The sequence below is a fragment of the Papio anubis genome, chromosome 12 (genome assembly GCF_008728515.1).
Source record: "Papio anubis isolate 15944 chromosome 12, Panubis1.0, whole genome shotgun sequence".
NCBI classification, from domain to species: Eukaryota; Metazoa; Chordata; class Mammalia; order Primates; family Cercopithecidae; genus Papio; species Papio anubis.
The window spans coordinates 82,013,315-82,033,773 of record NC_044987.1 but is presented as its reverse complement, the minus strand read 5'-3'; the positions used below and the strand labels follow the sequence as shown (position 1 = coordinate 82,033,773).

The following is a 20,459-nucleotide window of genomic DNA, read 5'->3' as shown; positions in this document are numbered from 1 at the left end:
AAAAGCTCTTTTCTATCCTTATAAAAGCAATAAAATGTTAAACATTACTATGATGATGCAGATACATTTTAAATTCAAACAACATTTTCCATATCACAAATTTCAAAGTGTTGATGAAGCTTGAATTTGTAGAATATACATACATTGTTATAGCGGTCTTTCTGCTGCTGGCTTTAAGGCCACTTAAAGTCACACCCACTGGAATTAAAAAGATGTATCTCATATTTGTGAAAACAGATTTGTGGCCAACATTTAGATGTGTGCCCACAAGGAAATTCTATCTTTAAATTCCTCTTCCACTACCTTCCTCTGAATTCACTAGGTTCTATTATGTCCTTCTTGGACATCTGAAATTCTTCCACTAACTTCATGGGCCCTTCGTCTATGATGGATTGCAATGTATGCACTTTCTAGCTAGTGTATAGATGTCCAGGTGGTAATGAATATCTAAAGAAGACCACAGGATGGATTAAAGGATCTCTTTCCATCTCAGCAATGACAGTCATGTCCCAGACCTCATTCATATGCCCCAAAGGTAAAGGAGATCGATATCTCAGGCATACACTTGTAACCCTTTCTGCTGTACATGAAGTAGAATGCTCAGGAACCAGAAAATTTTTTGTCTAGTTACAGTCTATTATGGCCTACTGAAAATAACTCTAATGGTAGGAAAGGTAAACCTAGTGTGTTTTCCCCACTAAAATATAAATTTAATTTTTTTTAAAGATTTAGTATGGCATTTATAGTTTGATCAGGGAATAGTTATAATATCATAGGATGCAAGACTGAAAACCTAATTACCAGATTTTACATGCATAAAGTCTTCTATCCATTATAATTCATTTGGCGATTTTCCCCTTTTGTAAGGGAAATCAATGAAATGAAGAAATCACGATTTTACAAGTAAATACCACTAAGATCTATGTCTCAGTCCATTTTCTGCTGCTATAACAGAATACCACAGACTGGTAATTTTGAAAGAAAGGATACTTATTTGGCTCATGGTCCTGGAGGCTGGGGAGTCCAAGGTGAGGACCTTCTTGCTGCTTCAAAACACGGTAGAAGGCAACACATGGTGAAAGACGGCAAGAAAGAGAGGAAATCGATCTATACTTACTTTTATCTGAAACCTACTCCTGGGCTAACTAACCATTTACTTAATATTATATGAGGACAAAGCCCACATGACTTAATCAGCTGTTAACAGCCTTCCATTCCAATACTATTATGTTGGCAATTAAATTTCACATGAGTTTTGGAGAGGACATTCAAACTACAGCAATATGGAAAGCTTTTTTCCAGAAAGATAGTTTGCAATACCACAAACATGGCAAATATGTTTGCAAAGTTTCTATTAGAAATCTGGATTAAAAAATTGCTCCAGCTTGCTCTTTATAGTTGCTACTAAAGCACATAGAAAGACCTAACCTTATCCCTGACTTGACTGAGATATTGAAGTGGAGTTGGTATCAGTATAATCACCACCTATAATATTTACCCTCAGAGTGATTGCCAACACATCAAAAAATTTCCCAAAAAGTAGATTTCTGGATGAGGAAAAAACCCTCTATGACTGCCTTGTTTGAAGATATGGAATCCAATTCTATTTGTTCATATAAAGAAATATTATTTCATCAAGCAGAGAGCTGTAATTAGTGTGCATGTCATTAAATATAATATTGTTCAGAGTAAAAACATCAGAATAACTTGTTTTCATTGGTCCATCAGTTGCATAGTGTCCTATAATTTCTTGCATATCTTAAAATAATAACAAGCCGGGTGCGGTGGCTCATGCCTATAATTCCAGCATTTTGAGAGGCCGAGGCAGGAGGATATTTGAGGTCAGGAGTTCCAGACCAACCTGGCCAACATGGTAAAACCCTGTCTCCACTAAAAATACAAAAATTAGCCAGGTGTGGTGCCAGGTACCTGTAATCCTAGCTACTTGGGAGGCTGAGGCAGGAGAATCACTTGAACCGGGGAGACAAAGGCTGCAATGAGCCGAGATCACGCCACTGCACTCCAGCCTGGGCAACACAGTGAGACTCTGTCTCAAAAAAAAAAAAAAAAAAAAGTGTTATAATAACAACAAAAATTAGATTCAATGTAGAGAATGAAATCAACTCAAGTTTTCAAGTCCTAATATTCCATTGGACAAGATTTTTTAGAAACCTCTCAGGACCCAGAGTACATGTTGCAGCAGCAAGTTGTGTCTTTGATAACATTTCCTCCACCACAGCCCATAAACATGTTAGTGGTTGCCTTTTTACATTTGGCAGTGGTGGAATAGGGAGAAGACATGGGAAGACATAAACTTTGGAGGCTTATGTAATATTTATAACAACAATAGCCAATGCTCATTGAGTATTTGTACCACACAGTATTCCAAAGGGCTTATACTTGGGTGCATTTAAATGAAAGCAACAGAAAGTAAAACTGAAACTGGAAGAAAAAAAAAAAGCATTTGGGAATACATGTAAGGTTACATAATTTTAAACAGGTTTGTTTAAGGTCTGTCTTAATCCAATTTTTATTTGTGATTCTGAGATTTTCTTGGTTTGGGGAAGGAGATATCTATGGCAGCTTTGGGTTTCAGGTATATATACAAAATATATATGTAATTTATATATAAATCTATAGTTTACATATATGAATAATATATAAATGTAAACTAATTTACATTTAAAAATAAATATTTATTACTACAAATACATGACTATGTAATATTAATTATATTATAATATAATACAATATAAATTGTATTAATATTAATATATAGATTATACTACTATAATATAAATTATAGTAATATAATTTATCAATAATATAAATTACATATATAATTTTTACATATAAAGGAAGATGTATGGTATATACATAGTTATATGTTATATATAGATGTTATATATGTCTAGTAAGTATATATAAATATACAACATTATTTTAAATAAAAATTTATATTACCTTTTTATATTACCTAATATAAACATAATATACAATATTTATATTAATAATAAAATAATATATTATTTTATTAATAATATAAATGATTTAAATATTGTTAATAATATATATCAATAATGCATTTAACTATATTAATATTATTGCTGTAATATAAATCATTATATTAATACTAATATAATTATATTACTAATTATATAATTAAAATATAGTATATTATAATTTTTAATACATAAAATATATTTATATATTATATATTATATATTTTAATTATATATAATTATTAATATGTTATGTGTGTAACAATATAATTATTTGTATCAATAATATTAATAAATATAAACAATACAGTTAAATGTATTGATATATATTAGGTACAATATATTATAGTAGTATAAATGGCTGCATAATGTTATCATTTATTATTTATACTATTATAAATAATATATAATTATTAATATAGTATATTGTATGCTATTATATTATTATGAGTATATATAAATATATTTCTATCATTGTGTTTATTATATATTATATATAAAATACATAATCATTTGATATATAATCGTATAATTAATATACGATTAATATATTAATCATATATTAATATATAACTTATTATATATTAATATAATTATATTAATTATTAAGTGTATAATAAAAACATAATATATTAATATTATATTAATATTATAATATAAATATTTATATGATATCAATATATTAATATAATATAAATATTACTATTATAGTTAAATGTATTATTGATATAAATATATATTAATATTTACAATATGTTATTTATATTATTAATATAAATATTGTATATTGTTATATTTAAATAATATAAATAGGTAACAAATTTTTATATAAAATGTGTTCATATATACTTACTAGACATATATACCATCTATATATAACATATATAACTATGTATATAACACATATATCTTCCTCTTTATGTAAAGAGGAAGAGAGAAAGTATCTAGTATGTTTGATATTAAGCCTGTATACTCTAACATTCTCTTATGGCTAACTTAAAATTAATTAATGTTCATGTACTGACACTGAAGAAAGTAATAAAAGTTTTCACTAGATCCTCTAGGCCTAATTGATTAAAATTAATTCAGTTCATATGGATATTTCTGAACAAATTTCTGACATTAGAGAATGCTCTACATTGATTGGCTTAAGGCTAGGTTCTTGAATTAATTACTGAATTAGAACGGGATTGACTTAACATGATTGGCTCAAAATGATCAAATCCCCCATTGAGCTGAGCTGTGGTCAGTATCCCAAATTGCACGGCTGTTATGCAATGTGGGTGGGTAAGCGGTAGAATTCATATTAAAAGACAGCCACAATTTTATATTTGTGGCATTTTATATTTGTTATCCCATTTAATCCTTACCAGGGCCCATGAGGTAGGTTGTTTGTGAAAGCATCTTTTCCTGATCCTTAGTTGTTTGTGTTACTAACTCCTATCGTTTGAATGACATCTTAATTTAATACAACCTCCTGTTTTTCCAGAATGGTGGATTGGAGGCATTGTTAGCATGTCTCTCCCACTGAGAAAGACAAAACACTGTGTAGAGATTCATGCTGTGAACTTTTCTCCAAGAAGCAACACAGGAATTTAACAGAAAAACTGAAAAAACAAAAAACAAGCAAACAAAAACATAGACCCTTTGAAAGAAGCAGTGGGCAGCAACCTACACCCTAAGCCAGGCAGAAAACTGAGTCCCCAGAGTGTGAGTGGGGAGAGACTGCCTCCATGGTAAATCCACAAGTCAGGCAGAAAACTGTGAGTCCCCAGAATGTGAGTGGTGAGACTGCCTCCGTGATATATACTCCCATTGGGGAACCTGCCCCAGGCCATGGAGGAAGGCCTTAACCCTATCTAACACTGGAGCTGATTTAGTGAGTGGTGAGGAGTATATGAGAAGGAGCAGCATCAGGACATGCTTTGCATGCACTCCCAGACTCCAGTGGAGACAGAGGAAAGCCATTCCAAATCCTACCTCACAGGGGACCTCACAGAAGTAAGCCAGCTAACTCAGGCAGCAGTCACAGGTTGAAAGAAGCTCCCAGTGGAGATTCACAATATAATCTTGAACAGGGATGAACCACTTTGGTGAGAACTGAGACAAGTGGGAAGTACTATAAGCCACAGGTGCAGGACCTGGGTACCCCAGCTCTGCAGGCAGACAGGGAGGGGTGTGGTCTGAAAGCCAGCGTTCCTGTCTTGGTAGGGAAGGCTTATGGCCTGGGGCAGTTTTGAGTGCTGAGCACAGGCTATCTGGAACCCAGTTAGCTGCTGCAAGTGGAACACTGCAGGTGTGAGATGTGCCTTGACAAGTGCGTAGGGGCCAGGTGAGGCTTACTGCTATTGACTACCCACCGCTCACCATACGGATTCTTCTGCACAACAAAGGCAGCTGTGCTCCTCCCTGGAATGTTCCCTCAGAGGCCACAGAACTGCCCTTTGATCTCCACTAGAGCTGCTGCTTATGCTGGCATGTGGGAGGCCAGAGTGTGGGACTTGATTGATCCAACCACCACCTGGCTTTGCACCTCCATCTACCCTAGTATCCTAACACAAAGGGCAGGGACTTTGGGGAGTCCCACGACCCTGCCCATTGCCTGAGACACCACAGTACCTACCCTGGGTAACATAAGATAAGCACAAATCCCATCACAATCACTGCAGCTGACACTCTTTTGCAAGCACTGCCTCCTGGCTGGAGGCCAACTGACACAGTCCATTACAGCATCTGTTGGCACAAAAACACAGCTCCCCTGAAGGAGAAAACTTTTGGATGACCTCAGCACCACTGCCTGCATTACTCTGGGTAACCAGGAGGTCTTTAGTCTATTCACGTGACCAGCATATTACTACTAGAGCTGGCATTTGAGAATAGCAATGCATTAAGGCTATGTATAACCAAGAAAATCTCAGAGTCTACATCACTCCCCTGCCACCCCCATCAGAACTTCTGCTGGTACCCACTACTGGGAGATTAGAGAACAGGTCCTATCACTGGATCCCTTCCAGACATTCCCCAGCACCATCCTGGAGAATGGCAGCCCCACTGGGTGGCTAGAACCAGAAGAGAAGCAGCAGGATTGACAGTAGTTTGGCCCTCAGGGATCCCTCCTCCTAGGGGAAGGGGAATATACCACATCAAGGGAGCACCCTGTGAGACCAAAGAATCCAGACTGCAGGCCTTTAGTCCCCAAACTGTCTGTTTGTGGGAAGTTTATTTCAGCAAAGGCACAGGTACAGTGCAGGGCTCAGTGGAGAAAGTTTGTGCCTCTACTCCAACCATCAGGTAGCCCTGGTGCCCATGAAGCATCCTGGGGAAGAAGACTTTTTCTTCCTGATATGGTTTGGTTATGTCCCCACCCAAATCTTACCTTGAATCGTAGTTCCCATAATTTCCATATATTGTGGGAGGAACCCAGTGGGAGATAACTGAATCATGGGAGCAGTTTCCCCCATCCTGTTCTCATGGTAGTGACTAAGTATCACAAAAGCTAATGGTTTTATAAGGGGAAACCCCTTTCACTTGGCTCTCACTCTCTCTTTGCTAGCCATTGTGTAAGACGTCCCTTTGCTCTTCCTTCATCTTCCGCCATGAATGTGAGGCCTCCCTAGTCATGTGGAACTGTGAATCAATTAAACCTCTTTTCTTTATAAATTGCCCAGTCATGGGTATGTCTTCATCAGCAGTTTGAAAACAGACTAATACACTTCCTCTTGCCCATCACTGCAAACATAGCTGTGGCTTCTCCCACAGGAGCTTGGCATGGGTGCACATGTAGAGAGGCTTCCTGGAACACTTCCGGGTGACTGCATCCCCACAGGAGGAGTGTCCTCCAGGTTCAGACTTACATGAGGGATAGAGTCATAGTCCTTTTCTACATGTAACATCATCATTCCTGCAGAAGAAAAGGGATGCCTGTGTCATCTGAATAGCTGGAACACTGGGTCAGGAGTGTGACTGGGAGTTGGATCACTTTCCTGCTGGCCTGGCTGGGGAACTACAGTGGCTCCTCCCTTCACCATGAAAAGACCTTAGTGCATTTCACTGAAAGCTTCTCCAGATGCCTCTGTCAAGGTTAGGACCTCTGTCCATCACCGGATATTGCATTACACCCCTGCTTTAGCTGCAGACTGTTTTTACCCATGAATACCTCCTACTTGCCTGAAGCCTGAACTGTTCAACCCAGTGAATAAAATACTGAGAAAATAAATAAATTAATGAATGAATGAATGTACACCACTGGGGAACAAAATAAGCTTCGTGACATCTTTGTCATTCTGGTCCCATAGGAGACAGTGAACCTGCTCACACACTGAGCACATTGCTACTATAACCAGTAACTGAGAAGGCCATCACACCAAGGAGTTCGTACAGATTTTTCATACAGATTCTTCATCATTGAAAACACCAAGAGCTGAAATAAACTATAAACATTAAAGTCACATCCTCAAGAGGGAAAAATAGAAATTGAAAAACCACATTTGAATAAAAAATAAATTCAAAAAATAATTAGAAGAAATGGTCTACCCAAATGAGAAGAAATCAGAAAAATAATTCTAGCAATATGTAAAAACATGATTCTATAACACCACAAAGATTCTACTAACTCTCCTGCAATGGATCCAAACCAAATGAAATCTTTAAAATACCAGATAAAAAGTTCAAGAGGTTGATTATTAAGTTCCTCAAGGAAATACAAGAAAAAGATGAAGAACAGCACAATAAAATTTAAAAGAAAATCAGGTTATGAATGAAAGATTTCCTAAACAGATTGATATTTTAAAGAAAAAAAAAACAATCAGAACTCTGGAGACAAAAGACACATTTAGGGAATTATAAAATGCAGGGAAAAGTTTTAACATTAGACTAGACCATGTGGAATAAAGAATTCCAGAACTTGAAGACAAGATTTTTGAATTAACCCAATCACATAAAAATAAAAAGAAAGAATTAAAAGAGGTGAATAAAATCTCTAAGAAACATGGGATTATGTAAAAGCGTCAACCTAAGAATCATTGATGTTCCTGAGGGGGAAGAAAAAGCAAAAAGTTTGGAAAACTTACTTATTTGAGGGAATAATTAAGGAAAACTTCCCTAGCTTTGCCAGAGATTTAGATATCCAAATACAAAAAAGCTCAAAGAACTCCCGGGAAATGCATTGCAAAAAGGCCAACACCAAGACCTAAAGTCATCAGGATATCTAAAGTCAATGTGAAGAAAAGAATTCCGAGAGCAGTATGAAAAAAGCATCAGGTAACCTATAAGGTAAAACCTTTTAGACTAACAACCGACTTCTCAGCAGAAGCCTTATAAGCCAGAAAGGGCTATGGTCCTATTTTAGCCTCCTTAAACAGAATAACTATCAGCCAACAATTTTGTAACCAGTAAACCTAAGTTTCATAAATGAAGGAAAAATAAACTGTTTCTCAGACAAGAAAATGCTAAGGGAATTTGTCACTGTCTGACTATTAGCTAGTTTAACCAAGAAAAGAAGAGAGAAGATCCAAATAAGCTAAATTAGAAATGAAAATGGAGATGTTACAACCAACCCCAAAGAAATACAAAATATCTTTCAAGACTACCAAGAACACCTCTTTGCAAACAAACTAGAAAATCTAGAGAAAATGAATACATTTCTGGAAACACACAACCCTCCTAGCTTGAATCATAAAGACATAAAAATACTGAATAAGCCAGTCACAAGCAGTAAGATTGAATCAGTAATACAAAATTTGTCACACACACACACACACAAAAAGTCCAGGGCCAGATGGATTCACAGCCAAATTTTATCAGACATTCAAAGAATTGGTAACAATCCTACTGAAACTATTGCAAAAGATTGAGAAAGAGGGAATCCTCCCTATTTCATATGAAGACAGTATCACCCTGAAACCAAAGCCAGGAAAAGACATAACAAAAAGGAAAATTACAGACCAATATCTCTGATGAACATAGATGCAAAAATATTCAACAAAATACTAGCAAGCTGAATCCAATAGCACATCAAAAAGATAATTCATCATGATCAAGTGGTATTCATCCCAGGGATGAATCAATGGCTCAACATATGTAAGTCAAAAAATGTGGTTCATCACACAAACAGAATTAAAATAATAGCAACATGATTATCTCAATAAATGCAGATAAAGCAATCATTAAAATCCAGCATCTCTTTATGACATAAATCTCAACAAACTAGGCATAGAAGAAACACACCTCAAAATAATAAAAGCCATACATAACAAACCCAAAGCCAACATTTATGTTGAAGCATTCTCCCTAAGAATTGGAACAAACCAAAGATGTCCACTTTCATCACTTCTAATCAACACAGCATTGGAAGTCCCAGTCAGAGCACTCAATCAAGAGAAATAATAAATAAAGGTCACCCAAATTGGAAAAAAAGGAGTCAAACTATCTCGGTTTGCTGATGATGTGATAATATACCTAGGAAACCCCAACGACTTCTCCAAAAGACTCTTAGATTTGATAAATGAATTTAGTAAAGTCTCAGGTTACCAAAGCAATGTACACTGCTTTATACCAATAGTGTCCAAGCTGAGAATAAAATCAAGAACTCAATCCCTTTTACAGTAGCTGCAGAAAAATAAAACACCTAGGAATTTACTTAACAAAGGAGAGGAAAGATCTCTACAAGGAGAACTACAAAACACTGCTGAAAGATACCACAGATGACACTGAAAAATGGAAATACACCTCATGCTCATGGCCTGGAAGAATCACTATTATGATAATGACCATACTGCCCAAAGCAATACACAGATTCCATGCAATTCCTATCAAACTACTAACATTATCTTTCACAGAATTAGAAAAAGTAATCATAAAATTCATATGGAACCAAAAACCAGCCTGAACAGCCAAAGCAATCCTAAGCAAAAAGAACAAATCTAGAGGCATCACATTACTTGACGTCAAATTCTACAAGGCTGTAGTAAGCAAAGCAGCATGACACTGTTATAAAAGTAGACATACAGACCAATGGAAGAGAATAGAGAACTCAGAAATAAAGCCAAATACTTACAACCAGCTGATCTTCGACAAAACATACAAAAACATAAATTGGGAAAAGGTCACCTTATTTAATAAATGGTGTGGGGAAAAGTGGATAGCCCTGTGTAGAAGAATGAAACTGGATCCCTATATCTCATCATTTAAGAAAAATCAACTCAAGATGTATTAAAGACATAAATTTAAGAGCTGAAACCACAAAAATTCTAGAAGAAAACTTAGGAAAAACTCTTCTGGACACTGACCAAGGCAAAGACTCATGACTAAGACCCCAAAAGCAAATGCAACAAAAACAAAAATAAGTGGGACCTAATTAAACTAAAAAGCTTCTGCACAGCGAATGAAATAGTCATCAGAGCAAACAGACAACTCCCAGAATGGGAGAAAATATTTGCAAAATATACATCAGATAAAGGACAAATATCTAGAATCTATAAGGAACTCAAATCAGCAAGAAAAAAAAAATCCCATTAAGAAGTGAGCAAATGACATGAATACACATTTCTCAAGAGAAGATACAGAAATGGCCAACAAATGTATGAAAAAGTACTCAACTTCACTAATTATCAGGGAAATGCAAATTAAAACCACAATGTGATACCACCTTACCCTAGCCAGAATGGTCATTATTAAAAAGTCGAAGAACAATAGATGTTGTCACGGATGTGGTGAAAACGGAATGCTTATACACTGTTGGTGGCAATGCAAACCAGTACAACCTCTATGGAAAAGGATACTACCTTACTCCAGCCAGAATGGTCATTATTAAAAAGTCGAAAAATAGATGTTGGCATGGATGTGGTGAAAAGGGAATGCTTATACACTGTTTGTGGGAATGCAAACCAGTACAACCTCTATGGAAAACAGTATGGAACTAAATGTAGAGCTACATTTGATCCAGCAATCCCACTACTGAGTATCTATCCCAAAGAAAATAAGTCATTATATCAGAAAGACACTTGCATGTATATGTTTATCACAGCACAATTCACAATTGCAAAGATACAGAACCAATATAAGGGCCCAACAACTGAAAAGTGGATACAAAAAGTCATATATATATATACACACAAACACACACACACACATACACATACCATGGAATACTACTCAGCTATAAAAACAATGAAATAATATATTTTGCAGCCACTTGGATGGAACTGGAGGCCATTATTCTAAGTGAAGTAACTCAGGAATGGAAACCTAACACTGCATGTTCTCACTTGTAAGTGGGAGCTAAGCTGTGGGTATGCAAAGGCAGACAGAGTGGTATAATGGACACTGGAAACCTGGAAGCAGGGGAGGTGGGATGGGGTGAGGGATAAAAATCTACATGTTGGGTACAACATACACTACTCAGTTAAAGGGTACACTAAAATCTCAGGCTTCACCACAATAAAATTCCACCAAGTAACCAAAATCCACACTTGTACCCTTAAAGCTATTGAAATAAAAATAAACAAAAAAGAAAAAAAAGAAGTCTGTTAAAGTAATGAAAAGAGGACAAAAAAATTTTATGAGCTACAATATTTGAAAACTTCACCAAATAGAAAAAATCAAAATAAATAAATAAAAATAAAATCTGCTGAAATTTGGCCTTTTTTCCCCCCAATTTACTGTATTCAAGGAATTTGGGGATCAAAACCAAAAGGAGGGAGACTGTTCCTGGTATTCATGGCACACAGTACACACATTTGTGTTCTCATATATTTTACCTTATATTATTTCTCTCACTTGGATTTTCTTCTGTCCCATGATTGTTCAAATACTTCGAGGCCTAAATCAAGTATCAGTCCTCTGTAGTCTTCCGAGAACTCTCCTGTCAGTTTATATCTAGTCTTTCATAGCAACATTCTTAAAATTTTCAAAATATATAAAATCTGCTTTGCATTATAATTTTTTGTATCCCTACCCACCCTGCCTCAAGAATATAGGTTAAAATCCTAGGCTTTTCTTTCTTCTACAAGGGGGAACTTCATAGACATTTCAGTTAATGAAAATAGACTAACCTGAAATATGTAGGAGTTTATACATCACTATGCTCAAGGAAGAATTTAAAATCAAGATTTAAATACATAAGTAGAAATATGAAGCTAAAGTTAATCTGTGTAATTCTTGCCATACACTGTCATCCCCATTTTGAATCAAAGCTTTTTTAGATTTTTCCACCTCCTTAAATAGGCCTGGTTCTTTCAACTCAGATACCTGCAAAAAAAAATTAAGGATTTCTGTAGCCTTGAAGGCTCCTCTCAACACTCAGCTTTGAACTTTCAACTGAAAAGTCCATTTCTTTTCTTCCCCCTCCCCCACTTTTTTTTTTTTTTTTTTTTTGAGAGGGAGTCTTGCTCTGTTGCCCAGGCTGGAGTGCAGTGGCCCGATCTCGGCTCACCGTAACCTCCACCTCCTGGGTTCAAACTATTCTCCTGCCTCAGCCTCCCGATTTGCTAGGATCACAAGTGTGCACCGCCATGCCCAGTTAATTTTTTTTTTTTCCCCCCAGTAAAGACAGAGTTTTGTCATGCTGGCCAGGCTGGTCTCGAACTCCTGACCTCAGGTGATCCACCTGCCTCGGCTTGGCTCTCCAAAGTGCTGGGATTACAGGCATAAGCCACTGTCCCCAGCCTGAAAAGTCAGTAATTAAAGAGACCTTCCTATTACCTAAGACTTGGTGACCCTACTCAATTTCATCCTCCTACACATTTGAGGTTATTCATTTAATGTCTCTCTTAAACGGTACAACATGAACTTTTCCACTCATGCTAGGACTGCATTTATTTAACTACTACATCTGTAGCACCTCATACTATGTATCATAATAGGTGTTCAATATAAGAATAAATAAATTAATTAGTGATGCCGGTACATTTGCTAAAGGCAGGCTGCACATTTGGTTCTAAGTTTCTAGTAGCCAACAAAAATAATTTTAAGATTCGTAGTATCCTTAGGATAAAATAAAACCACCATTTCAGGACCAAATACGAGTTTGAGATAACTAATAAAAATCAAATAATAGCCGAGCGCGGTGGCACACGCCTGGAATCCCAGCACTTTGGAAGGCCGTGGCGGGAGGATCACTTGAGGTCAGGAGTTCGAGACCAGCCTGGCCAACAAGGTGAAATCCCGTCTCTACTAAAAATACAAAAATTGGCCGCACCTGGGCGACAGAATGAGACTCCCTTTCAAAATAAATAAATAAATGCATAAATTTGAATTAACAGCATGCACATGACTGCTTTACTCTCTAAAATGTGTAGGAATGCTTATTTTAATAAATGAAAAATGACTTTTCCCCTCTTAAATTTCTCTTCCCCTTTTTGTTAAAGTACAAAACAAAACACCTTGCCCCCACTTTTTCGAATAGTTTTGACTGTCTGTAGGACTGGAAAGAAATTCAGCTCAAACGAATTACTATATTATCAACTTTAGTAAGAATTGTGCATTTGGTACACAATGTAACTCCTAGGAGTTGACAAATGTTTGTTAAGTGCATCAATGAGCGACATAGGACCTTCTCCTCCCTACTCTCTTCTCACAGTTTTTATTTAATCAAACATTTATTATTGTTCGATGCTCTTAAATGCCATTTCCTTCAGCTGATTATTTGTGTGACAGAAGAGTCAATTAAGCTATTTTGTCCCAAAAATTACGAAAACGAAATGTACAATTGTGAAGTAAAATTTTGTTCCTTTGCAAATTTTAATAAATTATTAAAGTTTTTTTTGTTTCAAATAATCAGGGCTTCAGTTCTAATAACGAAAGGACAATGTGAAGGCCTAGAATTTAGCATAGCGCCTGGCATTAATAGGACGTCAGTACATTTTTAGTACATGTTTCTCAAATAGATCTTAAAATTTCATTTAAGAGCGTTTCCTCAAGTCACGGTATGTCTCTGGCGTTACTTAATTTTGAAAAACCTCAACACAGATTCTAGTTTTAGGCAAAGCTCAGAAAAGTTCTACTTAAGGATATTTCCAAAGCGAAAGGAAGCGCGGAGACGTTCATGACTGGCATCATCTCGCATATGGGCTCCGGAAATTCTCGGTAGGATGCCCTACATCTGCTCTCCCTCCACTAAGAAGAACCTCTTTGTGTGGCGAAAGTAAAAGTATTAAGGCTTTTAAGTTGCCCAGTCGAGGAATACGGATAAAGACGCCAGGAGATTGACATGCATTTCGACCAATAGCATTGCAGAAAGGCGTATCATTTCACGGATGTCCCAATCAGTACACAGAGAATCGCTGTCTCCAAGGTGAAAGCGGAAGTAGGGCCTTCGCGCACGTCATGGAATCCCTCCTGCAGCACCTGGATCGCTTTTCCGAGCTTCTGGCGGTCTCACGCACTGCCCACGTCCGCACCTGGGACCCCGTCACTGTGCGCCGGGCCCTGCAGTGGGCGCGCTACCTGCGCCACATCCATCGGCGCTTTGGTCGGCACGGCCCCATTCGCACGGCTCTGGAGCGGCGGCTGCACAACCAGTGGCGGCAAGAGGGCGTCTTTGGGCGGGGTCCAGTTCCGGGATTGGCGAGCTTCCAGGCCCTCGGTCACTGTGATGTCCTGCTCTCTCTGCGCCTGCTGGAGAACCAGGCCCTCGGGGATGCAGCTCGTCACCACCTGGTGCAGCAACTCTTTCCGGGCCCGGGCGTCCCGGACGCTGATGAGGAGACGCTCCAAGAGAGCCTGGCCCGCCTTGCCCGCTGCGGGTCCGCGGTGCACATGCTGCGCTTCAACGGCTATAGAAAGAACCTGAATCTCCAGGAGGACTCTCTGATGAAGACCCAGGCGGATCTGCTGCTGGAGCGTCTGCAGGAGGTGGGGAAGGCCGAAGCGGAGGGTCCCGCCAGATTTCTCAGCAGCCTGTGGGAGCGTTTGCCTCAGAACAACTTCCTGAAGGTGATAGCGGTGGCGCTGTTGCAGCCGCCTTTGTCTCCCCGGCCCCAAGAAGAGTCGGAACCCAGCATCCATAAAACACCTGGAGAGGGGAGCCAAGCGCTAGTCCACTGGCTTCTGGGGAATTCGGAAGTCTTTGCTGCCTTTTGTCGCGCCCTCCCAGCCGGGCTTTTGACTTTAGTGACTAGCCGCCACCCAGCGCTGTCTCCTGTCTATCTGGGTCTGCTAACAGACTGGGGTCAGCGTTTGCACTATGACCTTCAGAAAGGCATTTGGGTTGGAACTGAGTCCCAAGATGTGCCCTGGGAGGAGTTGCACAATAGGTTTCAAAGCCTCTGTCAGGCCCCTCCACCTCTGAAAGATAAAGTTCTAACTGCCCTGGAGACCTGTAAAGCGCAGGATGGAGATTTCGAAGTACCTGGTCTTAGCATCTGGACAGATCTCTTATTAGCTCTTCGGAGTGGTGCATTTAGGAAAAGACAAGTTTTGGGTCTCAGCCCAGGCCTCAGTTCTGTATAGGCAATGCTGTGTTATTATTACTTGAGTGTAGAATATATAGTTTACAAAATGAAAATTACAATGTTCTCACCAAATATATGCCTTCGTGTGTCCAAAGTATAATTATTTTAGATGCTAATTTTGAATAGTTTATTAAACAATTATAAATGTGCAAAGTAACTGGCATGTAGTATCATGGATTTGCTGGATAGAGGAAGTGATTGGAAGTACTCAAAGCCATGGAATTAGCAATAGTTTGCTTGTTAATAGAAGGCCCATTTGTAAGAATATTGAAAATATATGTACCGTTTAAAAAAAAAGGAGCTTTAAGGTGACAAACAAAATAGCCTTTTTCTTTCAGTATGGTTTATTTTTCTAGGTTTTCTTTCCCTCCCTCAGTAGTGAAGAGTTTTCTTTAACCAACCAATATGTGACAGTGTCAGGAATGTTGGTTTGAAAAGCTATTGGCCTATCTAGAGTTTGGCCTTGTTAAGCTAGTATTCTAAGTATTCTAGCCAGTTAACCAGCCTTAGTATGCATTAAAATTGTATTATTAAGAAAGTTTGTTTCTCATTTTCTGCAAATTCTTACTCTGAAAATGAGTCACCACATAGTATGTCCATTTAAAGCATTGACTCACCGACAAATGTTTAAAGCACAGTAAATACAAATATATACCTTTGGATATCAAATTAATGCTTGATGATGAAATAATCAAAACAAACTTTTTTTTGAAACGGAGTCTTGCCCTGTCGCCCAGGCTGGAGTGCAGTGGTGCGATCACTGCTCACTGCAACCTCTGCCTCCCAGGTTAAAGCAATTCTGACTCAGCCTCCCAAGTAGCTGGGATTACAGGCCCACGCCACCATGCCCGGCTAATTTTTTGTATTTTTAGTAGAGACGGGGTTTCACCATGCTAGCCAGGCTGGTCTCAGACTTCTGACCTGGTGATCCACCCGCCTCAGCCTCCCAAAGTGCTGGGATTACAGGCGTGAGCCACCACACCCAGCCAAAAGAAACGTTTTAAGTAGAAGATCCAGGTTTTAGTGCAACTTCTGCCGTTAACTAGGTTAATAAATCACAAACTTGGGACCACAGTTGCCTTATATGTAAATGAAGTGTTTAGACTAAAATAGTTAAATGTCCTTGTTTCTCCCTCGGTGGCTGCCCTATGGAAACAGTTTAGAATATTTGTTTTGCATGTAGGAACCTGGTTGTGTTAGTTTACCTGGGTGTTCCATAGCTGATAGTGATTTCCAATAACCAAACTTAAGGGCAATTTATTCATTTTTACTAGGGAGGTAGAACTTTACAATAATCAAGATATTTTTGTCCATATTCAGGTTAGCTGGTAACAGGATTTTTTTGGAGGTAAAAAAATGGTATTTAGAAAGTTAATTTCTAATTCCAGAATAGAATAAAAACAGTAAGAGCTGTGTAATCTTGTGGAAGAAGAGTTGTATAATCTTGTAGAATTTCTCATTCTGTGGTACAACCCAGGGGTAAACTATTATTCCAGTAGTAAATACTCTTTTCTAGATAATCTTGAGTGAAAACCAGTAATTTCTTTTTCCCTGTGGTCAGATTCCTTTTTCTAATCCATGAAGGCCATCTTGTAGATTACATTTGTCATTAATGCAAGAATAGAGACAATTCCTCCTGTCAGTTACATGAAATTATTTTTTTTTTTAAGAAAGAACCCAGTGAAGAGTTCTAGCATAGCAAGGCCTAATATTAGCTTTAGCTTTAGAAAATAAGTTTGTGAACTTACTTCCCTATATTTGCAGTGGTATCTCACACTATGATTTACAATGAAATTATAAAGATTGACAATAGACTTAAATAACATTTTAAAATCTATTTTATACTTACCATTTATTATTCTTTTAGTCTCCATATGTACATTACATACATAATCTTATTTAATCTTCACACCAAAACTGTATTCTTATGAATATAAGCTAAAAGATTAAGTAAAATGCCCAAGGGTATAAACAAAAGCAACATGAAAGTGGAAACTGTATCTGTTATTTATTTTGTTTCCAGGAGCCTAGTATACTGTTCAGGGTATGGTAGATACTTCTAGTGTTTGAATAAATGAAACCAGCTTTATATACTTTCTCTTAAAGACTTGAAAAGATTAAGAATCTGTGCATACACTGAGAGAGAGAAAAGTGAGAGGAAGACTATAAAAATAGAATATTTGATAACTTCTTTATAACATCTAGAAATATTTATTTTGTGTTTTTTTCCCTATGTCCTATCAAATGAGGGAGCACTATTGAAATCTCCCATTGTAACACTGTTTCAGGAAATTTTATCAATTATCATCTTATGTATTTTGAGCAATTTTATGACATGAAAACAAATATACAATTGTTATATCATCTTAATGAATTGAACCTTTTATTTGTAGTGACTGCTTTTCTGCTTTAAAGTCTATTTTTGTCTATTGTCATTGTCATATGTTAACTCTATATGATTGGACTTTTCCCTGCTATCCTATTTTGTGCTTTCCACTTCCTTTGATTTCTCTATGTTTCATTTCTCTCTCAGTTCTTTAATTGACTAAATATGTGTTTGCCTTCTTATTTCATGATCTTTTCCCCTCTACCAGTTAGGATGTTATATTCTATACCCATGCTTTTACTCTCAGAACTTATCATATTTAACTTAAAAATATCTAGTATTAGTATCTAAACCCTCCTCTTAATGATACGATGGACCTTAGGAAACTTTAACCCTGATCTCTTATCTCTAAACTCTCAAGTTATTATCCAGTGTTTTGGTTTAACAATTTTGTTTCCCATGATTGTACCTCAAATTCACTTGGAGAAGGTCTCTTGGTGGTAAACGTACTCAGTTTTTATTTACAAAGATCATTCCTTGTTGATGTTGTTGGAAGGTAATTTTGCTGTGTTCCTGATTTGAGGTTAACATGTTAAAGATATTAACTCTTTTCTGGTTTCCACTGTTGATATTAAGAAAGCTATTCACCTACTTGTGGTTCTTTTGTAAGTGATTTCTTCTTTCTGGTTTATTTTAAGGTGGTCCCGGTTTCAGTGTCTATAGTCACTTCAGAATATCTAATTGTAAATTTCTGTTTTTCTTGCTTGTTTTATGTTGTGTTTCATTTATGTGTGGATGTGTGTTTTTCTTCATTCTGAAAAATTTCCAGCCATTTTTTCCCCAATATTTCCTTTCTTCCATTTTTAAAAATCATCCCTGTCACTTTGATCAGGCCTATAGCAGATCTTCTCACACTACTCAAATCATGTAACCTCTCTCTTCCAGTTTCTATCTCCATATCATTCTATTTTGCTCTGGAAACTGCTGTTGTATCCCAAGATAAATTTCCCCATCTTCATTTTAGCCTACCACCAGGTTTTAGCTGAAAATGGCCACTCAGAGAGTAAATTTCCCAGTTTCTCCTACAGTTACATGTGGCCATAATGCTAGGTTTTGGTTACTTTTATATAAGCAGAAGTGATATGTACAACTTACTATTCATTCTCTAGAAATCTGAAATGATTTTCCCTTAATGCTCTGCTTCTCCCTTTTAATGGGCTGGAAAGTTAATTTGCTGCTAGTTTGCCGCTACCTTGAATCAGATGGCTGAAGATGACTGGGACAATTGCTGTAGACCCAAAGATGAAGTCATATGTACAGAATGGCAAAACAGAGCCCACCTGCGTAGCTTGTCCTGTTAATATAGGAGAGGAATACAACTTTGTCTTATAAACACTGCTTGAGATGTCTTATGTCATCAACATTGCCTATAACCGTAAGTAGTGTTGGTATAGTCTTGGTAATTCTGTCTGATCTGAAGTTTAAGCTATCAATTGAGTTTTAAATTTCAGTGATTTTTTAAAAGTCTTAATTGGCTTTTTTTCTCCTAATCTGTTTACCTTTTAATAATCTCATATGGCAGGCTTTTTGTGATTCTATTTTCATTTTTTATCATTGTTATTTTATCATCTAATAATCACAACCTGAAGTATTGGGGATCTAAACCTATTCTGTTGATTCTCATGACAGTTTATTTCTTTACATCTTTTGTAATTTCTTATTGTAAATTCACATGTGTTTGGTCATAGTCTATGTAAACCTAGGAGTCTAAATAGGGTATTCTTTGCCCAATGAGGGCATATTTCAATGCTTCTGCTAGAGAAATAGAGAACCCCCCTAACCTAGGACTATTTTGGTTTATTGTAAGAGTTTTGGCTTGAGTTTTTCTACCTTATGTTTTGCGCAAAGCATATTTTCCAAATTTTATTTGCTTACTACTCAGATCTCCCTGTTTTGGAGAAACAGATATGAAGGGGTGGCTTGGAAATTTCCTTTATTTTCTGAAACCCCAACAAAACATTCAAAGAATGTTATATTGAGAATCTATTTGTTTTGTAGCAGTTGGGCCCTATGGAATATCTAGTTACTGATTTGCTAAAAGTGGAAGTCCTCATTTTCCCTTTAGCCCACACCAACCTAACTTCTGCCATCAACACTCCTCTGAAATAAGTCTTGTCAAGCTCACCAATCACCTGCATGATGCTAAATTCAAAAGACACTGTATTAGTCCATTTTCACACTGCTATAAAGAACTCCCCAAGACAGGGTAATTTATAAAGGAAAGAGGTTTAATTGACTCACAGTTTCACATGGCCTGGGAGGCCTCAGGAAACTTACGATCATGGCAGAAGGTGAAGAAGAAGCAAGTACCTTCCTTACGAGGCTGTAGGAGAAAGAGAGAAAGAGAAAGAGAGAGAAGAGAGGAGGTGCCACACTTTTAAATCATCAGATCTCATGAGAACTCACTATCACAAGAACAGCATGGGGAAAACTGCCCCCATGATCCGATCACCTCCCACTAGGCCCTTCCCTCAACACGTGAGGATTACGATTCAAGATGAGATTTGGGTGGGTTCACAGAGCCAAACCATATCAGACACTTTTCTGGTATTCAGTTATTTGACTTCTCAGCAGCATTCAATACCATGGCCTATCCTCTCTTTTTTGAAACTGGGCTTGGAA

The 20,459-nt window shown here is 37.2% G+C and overlaps 2 protein-coding genes across 2 annotated transcripts in view; one reads left to right on the top strand and one right to left on the bottom strand.

Annotated features, from left to right (window-relative positions):
- The window catches only part of GAS2 (growth arrest specific 2), a 174,895-nt gene extending 162,527 nt beyond the window's left edge, over positions 1 to 12,368 (bottom strand). The window contains exon 1 of the mRNA XM_021925950.2: positions 11,759 to 12,368. The gene's annotated coding sequence lies outside the window, so the exon portion shown is untranslated. The remainder of the gene's footprint in view (positions 1 to 11,758) is intronic.
- A 991-nt stretch (positions 12,369 to 13,359) lies between these two features.
- On the top strand, positions 13,360 to 17,821 carry FANCF (FA complementation group F). Its single transcript, XM_003910119.5, has one exon. It carries the CDS (start codon positions 14,325 to 14,327, stop codon positions 15,447 to 15,449), a length of 1,125 nt encoding a protein of 374 aa, XP_003910168.2. The 5' UTR covers positions 13,360 to 14,324; the 3' UTR covers positions 15,450 to 17,821.
- Positions 17,822 to 20,459: the final 2,638 nt, after the last annotated feature.